Raw genomic sequence first — 17,471 nt, forward strand, 5'->3', positions numbered from 1 at the left:
CGCTGCTGGCAAAGGGCTAACCTTGAGACCACCTTTCCCCTTTCAAAACTAACGCCCACGCAAGCAGGTCTAAATTTCAACGAATTATGAGGTACAATTCAGCAAGGCCATGATTACGTCGGTTTTGTTTTTTTCGAGCAATTGATTCGTCTACGTATAGATCTAGATATCGTATCTGACCGTGGTATACGAATACGAATCGACTGCGAGGCCATGCCCAGAAATTCCGAATACGATGATTTTCTTAATCCAACACGAATACGGCGTGCACGTTGAACAATAAATATATATATAAACGCCTCCGTCTTACGGATTTTTGTTATATGCCACAGTTTACCAGTGTTAAAGCAAAATAAAAAATTCAAACAATGGCTTCAACATCTTCGCCATCTTCAGAGCCGCTTTTAGAAGAGTCAGCACTTGATGCTGCTGCTGATACTGTCGTGAAAGAATTGAATCCCAAGACCACGGAAAAGGAGTTCTTTGGAGTGCCTGGCGCTCTCGGCATCACGATCGGCCTGCCAGTTCTTATCTACGTGCTGTATTTTATTGTCGATGGTCAGCCTGGTGCTCAATTTTTGGATTTGCATGCTGCAATTGGCTATTCAATTTGGTTTTTTGCCCTTGTGGCCCTGAACTTCATTGTGCCCGGCCGCGTGCTGGAAGGCACAGTATTGCGAGATGGCACAAAGCTAAAGTATAAAATGAATGGTACATTTTTTGACAATTGGGAAGAAGTAGGCGGTTGTTAACTTGAAATGTAGGACTCAACACTTTTCTTGTCGTCTTGACCGTTCTGACGGCAAGGCTCTACATTACTCGAGGCAAATTACCAGAGCTCGTGTTTGTGGTTGACCATTTTGCCGGCTTGATCACGGCCTCAATCGCGTTTTCGTTTGCCCTGGCATTTTTCGTTTACCTGCGATCGTTTACTTACAGCAAGCCCGCCATTCTTGCCTACGGTGGTAACACGGGCAACGCCGTGTTTGATTGGTTTATCGGTCGAGAATTAAACCCGCGCATCGGTTCTTTTGACATCAAGTTCTTTTGCGAATTACGACCGGGCTTGTTTTTATGGGTCATTATTAACTTGGCATTCACGCATTTGCAATACCGCATGTTCGGATACGTTTCAGATTCCATTATTTTGATTAACATTTTCCAGTTTATTTACGTGATTGACTCGGCAGTTTTGGAAGCCAAAAATTTGACCATGATTGACATCACGACCGACGGGTTCGGATTCATGCTTTCGTTCGGTGACCTGGCCCTCGTGCCGTTCACGTACACGTTGCAGGCCCGGTTCCTGGCGTTCAACCCGGTTAATCTCGGCTGGCTCGGCGTGGCGGGCGTGGTTGCGCTCGACGTGATTGGATACTTTATTTTCCGGTCGTCGAATTCTCAAAAGAATGCATTCAGGCAAGGTGATGCTTCTACGGCGCGTAAGTGTTGACGCGGATTTTTTTTTTTTTTTTTTTTTTTTTTTTTTCAATGCATGCTGACTGCTGATGTCAGACCTGAAATATATCGAGACGAAGTCCGGCAGCAAGCTTCTCATTACTGGCTGGTGGGGAATTGCCCGTCATATCAATTACTTTGGTAAGTGAATCGAGTGTGTTTATTTTTTTTCCCTAATCTAACAATGATTAGGTGATTGGCTCATGTCAGTCGCATGGTGCCTGCCGACTGGGTTCTCGACCCCGGTCACGTACTTTTATTCAATCTATTTTGCCATCTTGCTTATCCATCGTGAAACCAGAGACGAGGCCAAATGCAGCCACAAATATGGTGACGATTGGAAAGAATACAAGCGCATTGTGAGGTGGAAGATCATTCCGTACGTGTATTGAAAAAGGGCAGCATTAAAAATGGCGATGCGCATACACGCATCACGCACATGACGATATTAGTGCTAGCGGATACAAGTTATTATTGATGTAACTATTTATATTTTTAAACGTAAAGCATGTTTCGTGAATTGAAAATAAGCTTTGCCTGGTGTGGGCCGGGTAAGCGTGAGTTGCGGGTGCGGGTTATGACGCATTGGGACATTTGCTCAGCCAGCCCGGACTCCGGCGAGCTTAATTGACCTTCCCAGCCCTTCCTCTGACCACCACCATCATCTTCCTCCTTCTCCTCTTCCTGAAGTGCTGGACAGCAATTTTTTTGCTTATTGTATATTTAACTGCTAATGATATCAAATACGAGGATGCCGGTGCCTCCGGCGGCCTCTGCTGCCGCCGCCGCCGCCGCCGACTCGGTCGCCCTCGAAGATCAGCTGCTGTGGCTTCATCAGCACCCGGAACAAAGCTATGCCGACGTTCTATTTTTAATGCCCGAATTATCCATGACGGCCACAACATTGTCTTCTTCTTCTTCCTTTTCGTCGTCCCTGTCGTCGTCCTCGTCATCTTCTGCACTGTTGTTGCTACCTCCCCGCTTATGGGCGCACTCGGCTCTACTCGCAGTCATAAACCAAAAGCCGCTGGCCAGGTTAGGACAGGCTTTGTCGTCTGCAACCGTGAACGTCGTACACCGTGGCGTGACATTGCCCCGGCTCAGCGCTTGTGGCTTGCCCTACACAATTGTCGTCGTGGCCGCCACGACTGAAAGTGATTTGGCCGTGCGTAAGCTGGTGGCTGGTTGCTACCGTCCGGTCGTGCTGCGCAGTCTGTGGGAAAAAATGGGCGGCAAGCACGAGATGCTGAACGCGCTTGATGAGGTATTCACTGCCAAGCAGCCGGATTCATATGGTAGTGCCGACTACGACTCCCGTGACGGGGATTATGGTGGTAATTGTAGCGAGAGCATCGGTGATGACGGCGATGACTATAACGACAACACAGGCATTACCACCGTTTCAGTATCATCACTATTTTCCATTTCAAACTTGAATGCCGTTTTCGGTGGTGATCTAATTCTGCGGATCGAAGGCGAGCCCACGGCGGCGTTCACGATCCACAAATTTCTGCTTGACTTGCGGGTGCCGTATTTCAGTACCATGTTCCGGTCCGCGTTTGCTGATGCCACTCTGGTTGAGCACGTGCTGTCAAGCGAGTACTTCACGCCCTTATCACTGGCCATTGTCGTGCAGTACATTTACCTTGACGACGCTGATCTTTTGTTTTCATGGAAATGGACTGACTTTGTGCGGTACCTAAATTCATCCAAATGTTCGACCGATATTAATCCGCCTACGCAAGACATTTTGGATTCGTTTGTGGACGCATTAGTGGCGGCCAAGTTTTTGCAACTTGAATCACTCGAACGATGGGTCACTGATTGCCTAGTTAAGATCGCACACGGGTTTTCTTGCATTGGTTTGCAATGCGCCAAGTTGTTACCAGGCATTGCAAGCATAGGATATCAAAATAGCATAATGACATTATACAAGCCTTGCATCGCATGGCTGTCCAGGCATCAGAATATTTCAATCTTATGGAAGCGCAACCTGCTTTCCCTGCCGGTCGAAGTAAGAGCTGATATGGTCAGGGACGTCAAGGCGCATGTGACAGGTGCGAACGTGATTCCTTTGTACCTGCGACTTTATAATTTGCGGCAAAACACTGAGACATCGGCGTTTAGGCAAGATTGGGAGGCCAGCCTGTTGTCACCTTTATTTAATTACTGCGTCGATTTCGTGGCCGTTCATTTTGCCGATCCGCGCATTGTTTTCTCTGCTGCTCGTGGCATCCATAACAAGCCTCAATCGATTCCTTACATGGCCATTGAAGACTTGTTTAGCCTTGTCATTTCTAAATTGGAAAGGACAAACGCGACCGTGATTTGGCGTGGCACGGATTGCTATCTTAAGTTGATTGGCACGAACGCCATTATTGATTCCTTAAATCAAAACATTATAGCCTGGTTTAATAAAAACTGGGAACAACTTGTTGTGGCACAGTCAAACAGCTCGGCCTTGCCCTCTTCTTCTTCCACGGCCGGTGAATTTATCGGGTTCAATCAATGGTCTGATGATAACTTGTACAAGTTGAGTAGTCAGATTAAAATATACATTGCCGATCTCAAAGGATTGAATCCTGCAGCCAAAAAAATGGAATATAGAAGAGAGAAATGGTTAGAAAAATGTCGCATAGAAGAAGCTAATAGGCTGTCCCGTCGCCGAGACTTGTTGAGGTTACGTGAAATTGAAGAGGAGCGTAAGCGACAATCAACCACAGTTTCAAGGCATCAATCACGATATGTTGATTTGGAGTAGATTAAGAAATGGTGATGTTTTATTATACGGAGTCGGTCTTTTTTTTTTTTTTTTTTTTTTTTTTTTAGATAATATGGTGGGATGGATGGTTACAGAATTATTTGTGGTTTGGTCTGGTCTGTTTTTGGTTTGGTTTGGTTTGGTTTGGTCTGGTTTGGTCTGGTTTGGTCTGGTTTAGTTTGGTTTTGGTGTACATGCATTTTTTTTTCACAATCATAGTTAATAATAGTAATAATATAACAGGTAGTGCATCATGCTTTCTATTCCAACTTGCCCTTCTTGACCACAAACCCATCCAATGCAGCCAACATGGCGTATAATCTGTTTTCAGCTTCGTCAAACACAAGCGATCGGTCAGAATAAAAAACTTCATCCGACACTTCTTCCTGTTTCCGAGGCAGGCAATGCATGAATTTCCAATCCTGCTTAGCACCACCACTGGTGGCCAAATCGGTTGTGACCTGATAACCAGCAAACTGTTTCAATCTCAATTGCTTTTCAGATTCCTGACCCATAGAAATCCAAGTATCAGTCACAATCACGTCCGCATCCTTGACCGCGACTTTAGGTTCATGACCAACTTGCACGGTCGATCCAGACTCGGCCGCGGCCTGCCTGACCACGTCGAACACGGCTTGATTGACCGGGTACACATCGGGCGTGGCCACGGACAGGTTGATGCCGGTTTTGGCACACGCGATAGCCAAATCGTTTAAGACGTTGTTTGAATCACCAACCCAGGCCAACTTGAGGCCGCGCAATTCCGGACCGAAAGCCTCTTTGATGGTCAAAATGTCTGCGATGGCTTGCAAAGGATGGTAGGTATCACACAGTGCGTTGATCACAGGCACGGACGACGCGGCAGCCAGTCCGGCAATGTCTGAATGTGGGCCGACTCGGGCCACGATGCTGGACGTCATGGATGAGATCACCCTGGACGTATCATAGAGTGATTCGTTCACGCCGAGCTGGATGTCATCCTTGCCCAAAAACATGGGGTGCCCGCCAAGGTAATTTATAGCCGCTTCACTGGATACCCTGGTCCGTGTACTTCGCTTGGAAAAAATCAATGCCACCGTGTGACCCAGTAACGTTTGCTTGTCGACTTGCGTGGAGAGCGAGTTTGATTTGATGATCTTCCGAAACTGTGAAGCCCTGTTGACAAGAAAATTCAGTTCGGAAGCGGACAGGTCACCGATGGTGAGTAAATGTCGTGGAGAATTGGACGATGACGACGATGACGACGTTGATGCCGTTGCTCGTGTTGAAGTTGAGAATGACATTTTGGTAATCTTTAAAGCGCTACTAATTGAAGTTCTGAACGAGGCCATGTAGAGTTGGTTTTTTTGTTTTTTTTATTTCCTTACAATTGATTTTGATTATCCCTTGTATATTCTAAAATTTTTTTCTTTTAATCTCTCTCCTTGTTATAAAAAAACAGGTCTTTTTTTAATCAAAAGACCTAATGAAATGTTTTGTAGTAAACTTTACGATCCTGGTTGTTTTGTGGTACCAATCTGCTTCGAAATTGAAAAATTAAAAAAAAATATATATATATATTCATGAGTCACAGAAATTAAATCACAGGGGAATTTCAATTAATCACAGTGGTTGTGATTTTGAAATCACTGCAGTGCCGGGCAATTATGGGGAAAACCTCATGCACAAGTTATGCGAAAAAAAATAAATTTTACGAAGCAATGATCGAGACGATTCCTTAATTTATAGTAAAATAGTGGGTTTAACTTGAATTGAATTTTAATATGCCATAACTGGAGACTGGTTCCCGTCACCGTTGCAATGCAATTGCACTTCAGCCAAGCACGAGGTTTAGAAGTTTCCGGAAAGTATTTTTTTTAAAAAAAAATACTGATTTTACTTAACAGAAAGACTTTAAACCTTTTTGTTAAAGAGTCGTATGTAAATTTATTATTATCCGGCACGGCAAATGCTTGAACTATTCCAAAATAAATCACCACCCCGTGTTCTTTTCAATCACTTGGAGTCGGTAACAGAATTAGATACGCCATAACCGTTAAAAAAAAAAAAAAAAAAGGGCAGTCATGACTGGGTCAGTCTGCTGTCTGATCATGCTCATAAATAGTAAAATCCGTTTATCATAATGATCTAGTTAATGGATCGTGCAACTCTTGATTATACCTGCTGAACCTTGTGTGCATGCCACTTAATAATTCATTCACAACATCAATTTTTAAAAAAATACTAAAGCCAATTTTCAAAGAAAAGACTTTACTAGTTATACATGCTGTAAAGAAAACCTTGTCAGGCAAGTTCGAAAGCAAAGATTTCTTAATGCTACATGAATGGAGCATAACTACGCAACATACCAAACACTTGTGCTTATGATAAGTGCGCTTCATCCGCGCTCCCCACGATTTCATCATTGAAACTTTCACCCAGGAGTTTTTTTTTTTTTTTTGAACAGCACGTTAAGGACAAGACATGGCCAAAGGCTCGCGTGAAAGCGACGAACCTACATCATCAGATATGCCATTACTTCATCTTAACCTTTCTGATCAACGGCCTGCTTCGCCGCCGTTGTACAATAACGAATCGCCCAAGGCCACAGACGAGTCCGCATTATTGGTTCATTCGCCGGGATATTATGATGACGATGATTTGTCATATTTTGCAGGCAGGAACGTGGAGCACAAGAAAGCATGCCTGGCTAGGCGCGCGTTTCACTACTTGAAATGGCCGGCCCTGATCGGCGTGGTCGCGGCGTGCTGCGTGTTGCTGTCGTTGCTAACCGTGCATGCGGTTTCAGTGAACTCTCCCGTACTGTACGCCAAGCAGGCCATCAACCTTAACATATCTTCTGTATCTGTACTCGATTTGTCTTCCGAGGGCTTACATGCCCATGTACAAGGCGAAATCTCGTTTGACTCGTCACGGGTTAAGGACAGGTCCACGCGGATCCTGGGCCGCATTGCAACCTCGATCATGCGCAAGGCCGAAGTTAGGGATACATTCATGATTATCTCAAAAGTCGATTTAAACGATGGCAGCAAGGTCGATCAATTGGGCAGGGCCACCGTACCGAATATCGTGGTTGATATAAGAGATAATCATGTCACGCCGATTGATTTTATCAGCAACGTTGAAGATATTGCAGATGTTGAAGATATTGCAAAACTTGTCCGTGATTATTTGCAAGGAAATTTGAAAGAAGCCATTTTTCGTGGCGATGCAGATTTGCCACTGCAATCTGGAATCCTTCCTCTTGGCACGCATCACGTTGCTCACGATATCAAGTTCCAAGGTATGTATTAAAAGATTTTTTTTTTTTTTTTTTTGGGCAATGATTTAAATCTAAATATTTGCTTAGGTGGCATTGGTGGAGCTATTCCGTTTTCAATTTCAGAATTTTCGTTTTCTCGCAATGAGAAACCTGGCATCATGGTCAAGGTTGATGCCGTCGCAAAGAATCCATATCCTATTCACCTAAACTTACCAGCATTGGATTGGATAATTGAAGCTCCCGTTTGTCATGATGAGTTTTTAGTAAACTTGGTGGTTGCTCATTCGGAGGCCCTGCTAGTTAATCCCAGGGATGTGGTCGAGCTTAAGGTTTCGTCACAAGTTGCAAAAATTCCCAAGCCGTTTTTGCAACGTTGCCCTGGCACTGATACGACCGCCATGGATAAATATCTAAGCTTGTATTTGGCTGGTGAGACCATAACGTTATATGTACATGGCAAGCCTGCTCAGGTGGTTAGCGACATGCCGCCTTGGCTGACCGATATTCTTGCGGCGATTTCCATTCCGGTCCCGATTCCCGGCCGCACGAGCCGAGATGGTAGCTTGGACAACATGATCAAGTCATACGGCTTGTCCAAGGTTAAGCTGACCATGCCTAACCGTGGTGCTCCAAATGATGACTCGTATCCTCGAATCTCGGCACTGGTTAATGCCGTAATTGAACTTCCGCATGAGCTTGCCTTCCCGGTCGCGATTGATAGCATCAGAGGTGTTTCAGATATGTTATATGAAAATGACAAGTTTGGTGTTTTGTTGATCGATGACTGGACTCCGGCACAAAGCTCATATACAAAGGAAGGTTACATTCAAGTGGTTGCAGAGATTACAGACATCCCGCTCGAAGTGACCGACGGCGCCGTGTTCAAGGCACTTTTGCAACGAATGTTTTTTGCTGGTGAGGCAGAAGTTGATGTCGATGGCACGATCGATGTTGATTTGGAGACGCCAGTGGGTACGTTTATTGTTCAAAAGATTCCTGCCAAAGGTAGCATCGTTTTGCGAAGATATTCGGTTTTTTCGCAATCAATTAATGCTGAAAACGAAGCAGAAAAGTTAATTTCTGAATTTTCTGCAGCGCTACAAGGAAATCATCAACCTGAGATGGGAAAATCGGATTCTGGCTCAGTCCATGTTGACAACATGCCTTTGCCGTTGTACTCACTCCTTGGTAGGGATGATGTTAACGTTGATGAAGAATTAGTTTGGGAACGTAATCCTGGGTTTATCACAAGTTTGAGGCGATTAATTCAGGAAAATTAGTTTTTGTTTGTTTTTTTTTATTTTTGCATGACGTACATGTAGGTGCTTTTTTTTTTTGGGTACGGTGGAGGGATTTCTTTTCTAATTAATGATGAAGGGGTAACTGGTTTATAATGTTTTTGCCTTTTTTTTTTTGTCGTCGTGATTTTATTTATGGCGTTTATAGCGAATAACGAAACAATTAGTATCCTTATTAAAAACAAATTACGCCTATATAGTTTCCCATTTAATACCAAACAAGAACTCTTTTTTTTGTCGCTCCCCCCAAATGATACTTCTATAACTAAATAAAATTTCTTTCCCTGCGCCATTGAACAAAATCTTTATGAAGAAACGATTGATCCGCACTTCGACTGACCGAAAGAAATTCTGAACCTTTGACGTACTTAATTTTCCACACCACGCCGTCTTGGTTTCGCGGGATCGAAGTCTTGAGCCATTGCAATGCGGCAGCCAAAAATGCCAAGGATTCGACCCCGTCCCAAGCTGATCGTGAATCCGAGTACTTACTTTTTTTAATCATGGCCGGAATCTTTTGAGTTTCAAATTGTTCCAATGTTTGCAAAAATCCTTGATCGGTTCTGAACCCAATCACGATTCGTGGCACGCCAAGCAGGTACGATTGAGCCCATATTTTTAGTAATTTTTTCTCAAACAAGTTGGCATCCCTGTCAGTTTGAATGACCTTGTTTGTTTTCAATTCGACATAGTGATCAAGCGCGCTGTCAAAAAACTCGGCAGTTACTTCTTGGTTGAGTTGTTCTGATGGCTTGTAATCGTACACGCAATCAACCTCGCCGCCAATAACAAGTCGGGTATCACCAAGACCGGTCTTGACAACCGAGCAATATTGACTATAATTATTCACGACTTGATGTTGCCGGTTTTCAATTTCGCGTCGTGAACTTTCTTTCCATGATTTCGGGATGGTCGCGATTGATTCAAATTTATACCCTGTTTTAATTATAAATATAAGAAAAAAAAGGAAAAAAAAATTTTTTTTTTAAATTACCAACTTACCCCAATATGTCATGATCTCCCCCCGTTCATCTAATCTTCGTTGTGATGCAAGTTTGTAATTCAAATTTTCCTCAATAAATAATTGTCCCTAATGATGAGATTATTAGATGTAATTAAATCAATTTTTTTGTCACGTCATGTTAAGGACTCACGTCAAACCAAGTTGCGTTTAGTTCAAACGGATCGTTTCTGGAATATGGCAAGCAAAGTAATTTGGTAATCAATCCTCTAAACGTTATAATGTCCCCGGTCGTTTTCTTGTCCGTCTTTTTTTCCAGATCCATTAATGAAAGTAATAATCCGTCCAAATGTTCATCGACATTTTCATCCCGTTTCTTAAATTCTCGAAATCCATCCGACAGGTCAATCCCGCCTGATGATGATGATGATGATGATAATGCAAGATCTGATTTTAATAAATAAAAATATGACATTGACGAATCATCTAAATGAAGATTTCGATCTTCATCATACGAAAAACTTGTAATTTCTCTAGGTTGCCGCATGGGTACTCCTCGCAATCTTGCACTGATTGGTAACGTAAAGTCAGGACGTGCCTGTTGTGTATCATTACCGCTGTTGCCATTTAAAGCTTGCAAAATATTTGCCAATTCTGGTGGCCCGTTGTCATGTTGATGAGGTTGATAATGACGGCCAAAATTTGGCTGATTATATGACATTATTTTAAAATATGTTTTTTTTTTTTTTTTTTTTTTTTGTTTTTGGCTTTCACTAATTAAATATTGAGCCCTTGATTAAAGTATATATGGTATTTTTTCGGTCCTCTTAGGAAGACTATGTATTTTTTTTATGCTCTTGGTTTGATTGTGATTCTATGTATTTACTACGAAGAATGGTTCAATTTTGATATTTGAGTCGCGTCGGGCACCATATTGTATTACAGTCACCATATAAACAACACTTTGAGCTTGTTCTTATTTTTTTTTATTTAATTATAGCTATCTAGTTTGCTCGCAATTTCCTTTGCCGAATTCGCAAGAAAAAGATTTTTTTATGGCCCGATTTAGGCACCGGGATCAAGTGAATATACAAGCCCATGAAGCCGGTTCATAATTTGATCTGATTTTGAATCGGACCAGAAACCACATCTACTAACACCACCCTGCCTACAATAAAGCGATAGATTTACCCGTTTAGATTATGTTTCTGATCATTAGATCAGGTAGAATTCATTTCATGGCGAATAATAGAAACGATGGATGAACTGACTACTGATAGCAATGAAATTTAACCCGAAAACTTCTTTACCAGTGGACATTATTGGTATCACTTGCCACGAAAAAATATCTCAATATTAAGTTGTTGCAATCAAGGTTCAATCAAAAAAAAAAAAAAGGAAAAGATATATATAGATATTTTTTCGTGGCAAGAAATACCAGAATGTCCACTATCCCTTGCGGTTAGTAGCACAATGATGGCACACATGTCTACAAGAAGTGCGAAACGAATTTCTCCTGACATGCAATCAGGGGCATATAATGTCCTATAAACGTCTCTCTAACAAGTGACTAAAGATTCCATTGTCAGGACTCTGCATTTCCGGCCAAACCAAATTCAAATCAGATAAATAGTAAAACGATTCATCAGCTTGTAGGTTCACCTGATCCCGGTGCTGGACCGTGGCATGAAAAAGAACATTAGGAGGTTCGGGAACAAACTAGACGGCAACAAATATGATGCAAGTTTTAAATTCAATCATTAAAAAAAAATAAGAGCAAGTTTAAAATGCTGTTGCCTCGTTTGGCTGTTCTTTTTTTTTTTTACTCTATTCTAGCTAGAAAAGGACGTTCTGATGAATGTCCCTGGAAAATAAATGTCTGAACGTACAAGAAACAAGCGTAATAACAAAACATAAGCACCCACAAGTCATCGCGATAAAGGTAAAATTACCAACAACAAACGAACCAGGATAACAGAAAGTTAACCCATGTTGCATACACTAGCAACTTCACCATTTGAATAAATACTTTCTTTTGTATTTTTCTTTTTATTTTTTTTCAGTTCACGTCTATAGCTATCAATGGCGACACACGACGTTCGCCGGCGACTGCTTCGCCGACTTGCCTCAACCTCGACACCTGATCCCGCCGACAGCATCGATACTCCCACAATACGAAGCCGGCGTCACGCGCAACCAGCCGCTGCTGTTGATACAAGGTCAACCGTATCAGAAGAAACTTTTTATCGGCCCGTGCACACTCCAGATCAATCGGTAACTTCTCCTGCAAGTGCTGCAAGTGCTGCCGCACCACCACAGTTGTCGCCAAACCGGATCCGAAAGCGATTGCCGATCCGGGCCGGGTTTGTTTCCGATATCCACGGCCGTCATGCGCATGCAGCCAGGTCACAAACCGTGTCACACGCTTTTAGGTCGTTTTCACCATCGTCGTCGTCATTTGCTGATTCGATAATATTACAAAACAGCAACGATATCATTGTTCGCGACCCCGTCACTGGTGAACCTGATTTGGTGATGCTACATACCGATCAATTATTGGACGAATCAATAGAAGAGGCAGAGGGTAAGAACGTTCCGGGGTTGTGTTTGCATGTACCTACTAATGCGATAGCATGACAGCTATGGATTACCGCATACGACGACACATACGTTCTACATATCATAATGTTGACACTCAACTGGCAGACACGAGTAAGCAAACATGTCAGACGGGTTCGATTATAAGTTCAAGGCTAACCTACGTTGAAAAGAATTACAGGCTTTGGTCAAGCGGGATTTAAAAAAAATGGTTCAAGATCTTGATATCGACATGTGGATGTTTGAACCTGAAATTGAAGAATCATCAGACATGGCATAGCCAACGTACATTTTCATTAACAGTTTTTTTTTTTTTTGGGAGTACTGGAGTTTTAAAAACTGGAACATCATTATAAAATTGTAGTTGTATAATTTTAAATCACAATTTTCATTGCAAGAAACTTGGGTTCTATTTGGTTGACTGAAAATGAATAAATTGCCCTATTCCAGATCTGCAATCTGCGGAACCGGTGGATTGTTCCCTCCTCGAGACCCGCCCGAAAAAAGGCTGCCCATAAGGTCCTGTAACAGGTTGCCCTGGTTTTGCACTCGAATGCCAAACCAAATCTCGCCAATCTTGTCAAGTGCTTCGTCCAACGCACCCGCGTCACTCAGTTGAGTTTTGTACCTAAACCGTAGCCGCTTAAACATGTCCGGATTCTTTCGCTGGCATGCTCGCACAAGCAATTGCAAAAAATCAAGTAACGGTGATTGCGCAAACACGGTGACGGCATCACCGTCCACAGACGACGTGACCAAGGTGGATCCAGGAATGCGATCGGAAGCAACCAATTTCGATATAAACAAATCCGAAGCCGTTCGGGCATCCCGAATGTTACCTAATGCCAGGTATCCCAAAATTGCTCGTGATAGATAAAAAGGTGCCGTGCCGGCTTGCTCATCTTCTGAAAACCAATCAAACAATAATTGAACAAGCACGGGCACGCTGTCCTTGGTTCCGACTAATAAGTATTTTTCTGCTTCATATGCCGAATCCTCTGTAACATTTTTTTTTTTCAGTATAATTTTTTTTTCTTCTTTGACTCATAAAATCGAACGTACCTCTCGCAAACTGAGTACCTATTATATGGTTTAATTCTGTGTCACCAAACTGGCCAGCACTAGCCGTCCATTGGCTGATCTCACTAATAAATTCCTTTCTTCGAGGTTCCCCTTCCTTGAACAACTTGAATAATTGAACAATTCGTGCTAAAAAAAAAAATCAAATCCATACTCCCGGTATTTAAAGTCAGCCAAATGGGGTTCATCAACTTGATAGTTACGGATGCCGCGCCAAACCTTTAGATTGTCCCTCGACGGGAACGTTCGCTGTTCTGTAAGTTTCAATCAAATAATTTGACAGGTCGCCACCAGAACCGCCTTCACCAGCACGTAATAATTCTTGCGCACCATGATACAATAATTCAATAGCTTGATCGTATTGCTTAGCCTTGATGTATCGAGCCGCGACCGTCTTCAGTGCCTGATGTGCTTCGTAAAACTCCTTGTCTGCGATCCTGTTGCTTGCAATTAACCACTCCGTTTTCTTTGACATGATTTTTTTCGGTTCGTTCTTACCTTTGCCGAATTCTCTCGATGGTCTTTTCAAGTCTCCCGCTCATCTTTAAACAAATTTATGATAGGTTTTGTGCGTTGACTTTTACGACGAAAACCATATAACTAGCATTTTCTGACAATGCCAAAGTTGAGCATGTTTTCAGGGGTAATTTGCCAACTATCCTGGGATTTCGTGCAATTTTACATTAATCAAATAAAAATAGTTATATATACGCACATTGAAATAAAAAAGTAGCTACAGAAATATAAACAGAAGTTGTAAATCAATCCAAAAAAAAAAGCTTTTTGTTTTATGCTATACCGACAGATATAAATGGGAAAATCAGGGGCGAGGTTCCATCAAGCGCGAAATCAGATCCAAAAAAAAAAAAACGGAGACCTAAGCTGTAAACGTTATTGAAGTGGTCCTTCTATACAAGAGATATAAATATAGCGAGAGAAGAACAAACGTATGTAAAAACAACTGTTTTTTCCTCCCCGCCGTAAACTTTCTTTTTAATTCTCGCTGTCACATTAAGAACGTGTGACACCCTATAATTTGCTCATATGCTGACCAAGTGAAGTATGGTTGTTATTGCAGTCGACAATAGAATGACAAGTTTAGCATACTTATTTAACGTTAAAACCGCATCTATACGACAGTATATCTTCCCGGATGTCGACTCTCAGACTCAGCTGCAGCCACAGTTCCTTCAGTGAGTAATTGCTTCAGTTGATGCATAGCGCTGGAAACGTCCAATTCAGTCTACCATAATTGTCAGTATTGGGTTTTTACCTTTACGATTTCCAAAAAAAAAAAAAAAAAAAAACATACTTGGCCCTCCACAAGAATATATAACTTCGGATCCCCATTTGGTGCTGGCATTTTTCCTGCCGGATAAAATGTTCCTTTAGTGGTAATAGAAGTTCCAGTACTTTCAAGTACCTTGGCAATATTAGTTCTGTTTGTGACCGCCCATCTTGCTTTCTCTGTCGTATAATTGTTAATAAAAAGCAAAAATAATCTCATTAATAAAATAAAAATACACTTACGCGGGAAGTCATTGATAACCAACGTCGCATGGAACTCGCCTGCATCAGGACCTTTGTTATCAGGTGCCGCGCCAGCCTTAGTTCCAGATGTTTTAAGCTTGCTATCAATCTGGGAAGATGCCTGAAGAGCACGTTCGAGTGCACTTCCGCCGCCAATGCTTGGCTTGACCGTTCTCTTGACAATGATAGGTTCGTCCATAAACGAAGACGTGGCAGGTTTTGGTGCAGCAGCTTGTCCTTCATCCTCCGATTCGTCGTCAGATTTGGCCTTTTCCACTGCTTCGTCATCTTCACCATACGCTTTACGCTCAAGTCGGCGAGCAACATCTCGATCTGCATCCAACTTATCAAGACCTTTCCCTCCAAATCCTGTGTTGTATCTTTCTTTTCCAGCTTTAACTTTCTCCATGAAAGCATCAGCAAGTTTCTGCACTGGTTCGGGTACAACTTGCTTGGACAATCGAAGCGCCTTGGCAATGTCGACAGCATTATGTTCTTGTTGAGGAGTAATAAACGTAACCGCGGTGCCGGTATTTCCAGCCCGACCAGTTCGTCCAACTCGATGCACGTAATCTTCCATGTGATTCGGGCAATCATAGTTTATGACAAGTTTCAATTGTTTGACGTCAAGCCCGCGAGCTGCAACCGAAGTGGCAATCAATATCGGCACAACTCCATTCTTAAAATCCGAGATTGCAGAATCACGATCGATCTGATCTTTTCCACCATGAATTGATAAGCAGGGATAACCGCGAGCCATTAAAAGTTTAAGAAGGTAATCTGCACCTTCTTGTCTCTCTACAAATATAAGAGTCCGAGCATCCTCATCAGTATTATAAAGCTCTCCAAGTAGCTCTAACACACGAATGAATTTGGTGTTTTCAGGACGGACTTCAATAATTTGTGTAATTTCAGATGCAACAACACTTCGAGCACCAACAACAATTTCAATCGGCTTCAATAATATTTTTTTTGCAAGTGCTTCCATCTATAATTCATTAACCGTCAAGCTATTTTTTTAAAAAAAAAAAAAAAAAACATTAATAAACTCACCTGTCTGGGGAATGTTGCTGAAAATAGTACCGTTTGCCTATCTGGCCTGATATTTCCAATAATCTTCATAACTTGAGGCTCAAACCCCATGTCAAACATTCGATCCGCCTCGTCCAACGTGATATACGTAACTCGTTTAAGATTTGTGACTCTTCCGGCATTTGCTGATAGTAAATCAATAATTCGACCGGGAGTGCCCACTATAATTTCGGTCCCACGTTTTAACTCTGCAATTTGATCCTTAATTGGCGAGCCGCCATACGCGCAAACAGCTTTTAAATTTAATGCTTTCAGAAAGGGTTTGCATTCCTTGAAAATTTGCACGGCCAACTCTCTAGTAGGCGTTAATACGATTGCTACAGGGCCATCTAACTGTTCTAATGGCCGCTGATCTTTAATATGCCTGAACATTGGAAGCAAAAACGCAATAGTTTTGCCACTGCCGGTTTTTGCCACACCGATAACATCTCTTCCCGCCATAATTGCTGGAATAGCCTGAGATTGAATTGATGTTGGCTTATCATACCCCAGGTTTTTAATGACGTCCATGGTTTGCGCAGGAATTCCAAACTGACTCCATTTTTGAACCGGCTTAGGACAATCAAGACCTCTAATTTTAATGCCGTCCAAATTAAGCCGAATTTCATCAGCTTCAGCTTCCGTAAGTTGAGAAATTTCAGCTGGTTCGACGTAAAACTGCTTTCTAAACGGTTCATAATTCACTTTACTATGATTAACAACGGGAATATCCTTTTTCTTTGGTTTACTAGCTAGCGACAAAACCTGATCTGGGTTGAGCTCGAAAGACTCTCCTCGTGGATCGTCTTCCTCGTCAAAGAGTGCACCGCGTTCTTTAGGTTTATCATCCTGAATTTCATTTTGCGTTTCCAGTGTTGACATGAACATATCCAAGGGATCAATCTCATCTTCATCCTTTGTCACTTGCTGCATTTGATCATCTTCATCTTCATCTTGATCTGATCCCTCCAAATTGTCCACGTCATCATCCAAACGACTGTTTGTTTTGATATTGACGTCGGAATCATCTGTAGACTGAGGCAACAAACCCGTTTTTTCAAGACGCTCATCTTCAGTTCCGTAAACTTCTGAATCTACATTCAATACATCACCCACCTCTTGAATAGAGTCGTTGCTTTCATTGCTTTCTTTTGGTTCACGGGCTCGGCGGGACTCTGGAGAAAGCGACTTGGAATCTCTGCTCCGATGGTCTCGCTCATCTCCTCGTTCGTCCCTTAGCCGGCCTCTATCTTCATAATCTTTATCGCGTTCACTACGTTCCCTTTCATGATCACGACTAGCATAAGATCTGTCACGATCACTAGGTTTAGGTCGATAGCTATCTCCTTCTCGGTCTCTCTCACGATATCTCTCACGGTCTCTCTCACGATCTCTCTCACGGTCTCTGTCGCGATCTCTACCGTGATCTCTCTCACGATCTCTTTCTCTTTC

At 42.5% G+C, this 17,471-nt stretch overlaps 8 protein-coding genes across 8 annotated transcripts; 4 read left to right on the forward strand and 4 right to left on the reverse strand.

Annotated features, from left to right (window-relative positions):
• Positions 1 to 298: 298 nt before the first annotated feature.
• On the forward strand, positions 299 to 1,983 carry V1514DRAFT_287537 (ergosterol biosynthesis ERG4/ERG24). Its single transcript, XM_066925224.1, has 4 exons — positions 299 to 711; positions 765 to 1,442; positions 1,516 to 1,599; positions 1,651 to 1,983. Exons 1-4 carry the CDS (start codon positions 369 to 371, stop codon positions 1,848 to 1,850), a joined length of 1,305 nt encoding a protein of 434 aa, XP_066786187.1. The 5' UTR covers positions 299 to 368; the 3' UTR covers positions 1,851 to 1,983.
• Positions 1,984 to 2,209: 226 nt separating this feature from the next.
• V1514DRAFT_340144 (uncharacterized protein) lies at positions 2,210 to 4,219 on the forward strand (the record flags this gene model as incomplete). The annotated part of the gene is made up of 1 exon (XM_066929014.1): positions 2,210 to 4,219. The coding sequence occupies one exon, from the start codon at positions 2,210 to 2,212 to the stop codon at positions 4,217 to 4,219; it is 2,010 nt and encodes a 669-aa protein (XP_066786188.1).
• A 183-nt stretch (positions 4,220 to 4,402) lies between these two features.
• V1514DRAFT_323496 (Aspartate/ornithine carbamoyltransferase) lies at positions 4,403 to 5,844 on the reverse strand. Its single transcript, XM_066926253.1, has one exon. It carries the CDS (start codon positions 5,548 to 5,550, stop codon positions 4,480 to 4,482), a length of 1,071 nt encoding a protein of 356 aa, XP_066786189.1. The 5' UTR covers positions 5,551 to 5,844; the 3' UTR covers positions 4,403 to 4,479.
• A 770-nt stretch (positions 5,845 to 6,614) lies between these two features.
• V1514DRAFT_300662 (uncharacterized protein) lies at positions 6,615 to 8,958 on the forward strand. Its single transcript, XM_066925533.1, has 2 exons — positions 6,615 to 7,502; positions 7,569 to 8,958. Exons 1-2 carry the CDS (start codon positions 6,683 to 6,685, stop codon positions 8,759 to 8,761), a joined length of 2,013 nt encoding a protein of 670 aa, XP_066786190.1. The 5' UTR covers positions 6,615 to 6,682; the 3' UTR covers positions 8,762 to 8,958.
• An 86-nt stretch (positions 8,959 to 9,044) lies between these two features.
• On the reverse strand, positions 9,045 to 10,461 carry V1514DRAFT_274445 (RAI1 like PD-XK nuclease-domain-containing protein; the record flags this gene model as incomplete). The annotated part of the gene is made up of 3 exons (XM_066924856.1): positions 9,045 to 9,715; positions 9,782 to 9,869; positions 9,934 to 10,461. 3 exons carry the CDS (start codon positions 10,459 to 10,461, stop codon positions 9,045 to 9,047), a joined length of 1,287 nt encoding a protein of 428 aa, XP_066786191.1.
• Positions 10,462 to 11,669: 1,208 nt separating this feature from the next.
• Positions 11,670 to 12,739, forward strand: V1514DRAFT_323502 (uncharacterized protein). The gene is made up of 3 exons (XM_066926254.1): positions 11,670 to 12,324; positions 12,381 to 12,452; positions 12,512 to 12,739. Exons 1-3 carry the CDS (start codon positions 11,823 to 11,825, stop codon positions 12,616 to 12,618), a joined length of 681 nt encoding a protein of 226 aa, XP_066786192.1. The 5' UTR covers positions 11,670 to 11,822; the 3' UTR covers positions 12,619 to 12,739.
• Positions 12,507 to 14,076, reverse strand: V1514DRAFT_349591 (uncharacterized protein). The gene is made up of 4 exons (XM_066929376.1): positions 13,917 to 14,076; positions 13,638 to 13,855; positions 13,401 to 13,547; positions 12,507 to 13,336 (listed from the first exon to the last, which is right to left on the reverse strand). The coding sequence occupies exons 1-4, from the start codon at positions 13,958 to 13,960 to the stop codon at positions 12,780 to 12,782; spliced, it is 966 nt and encodes a 321-aa protein (XP_066786193.1). The 5' UTR covers positions 13,961 to 14,076; the 3' UTR covers positions 12,507 to 12,779.
• A 471-nt stretch (positions 14,077 to 14,547) lies between these two features.
• V1514DRAFT_274078 (P-loop containing nucleoside triphosphate hydrolase protein) lies at positions 14,548 to 16,952 on the reverse strand (the record flags this gene model as incomplete). The annotated part of the gene is made up of 5 exons (XM_066924841.1): positions 14,548 to 14,661; positions 14,731 to 14,885; positions 14,949 to 15,069; positions 15,118 to 15,936; positions 16,002 to 16,952. 5 exons carry the CDS (start codon positions 16,950 to 16,952, stop codon positions 14,548 to 14,550), a joined length of 2,160 nt encoding a protein of 719 aa, XP_066786194.1.
• Between the last annotated feature and the right edge of the window lie 519 nt (positions 16,953 to 17,471).

The sequence above is a fragment of the Lipomyces japonicus genome (genome assembly GCF_038497905.1).
Source record: "Lipomyces japonicus strain CBS 7319 unplaced genomic scaffold V1514scaffold_1, whole genome shotgun sequence".
NCBI classification, from domain to species: Eukaryota; Fungi; Ascomycota; class Lipomycetes; order Lipomycetales; family Lipomycetaceae; genus Lipomyces; species Lipomyces japonicus.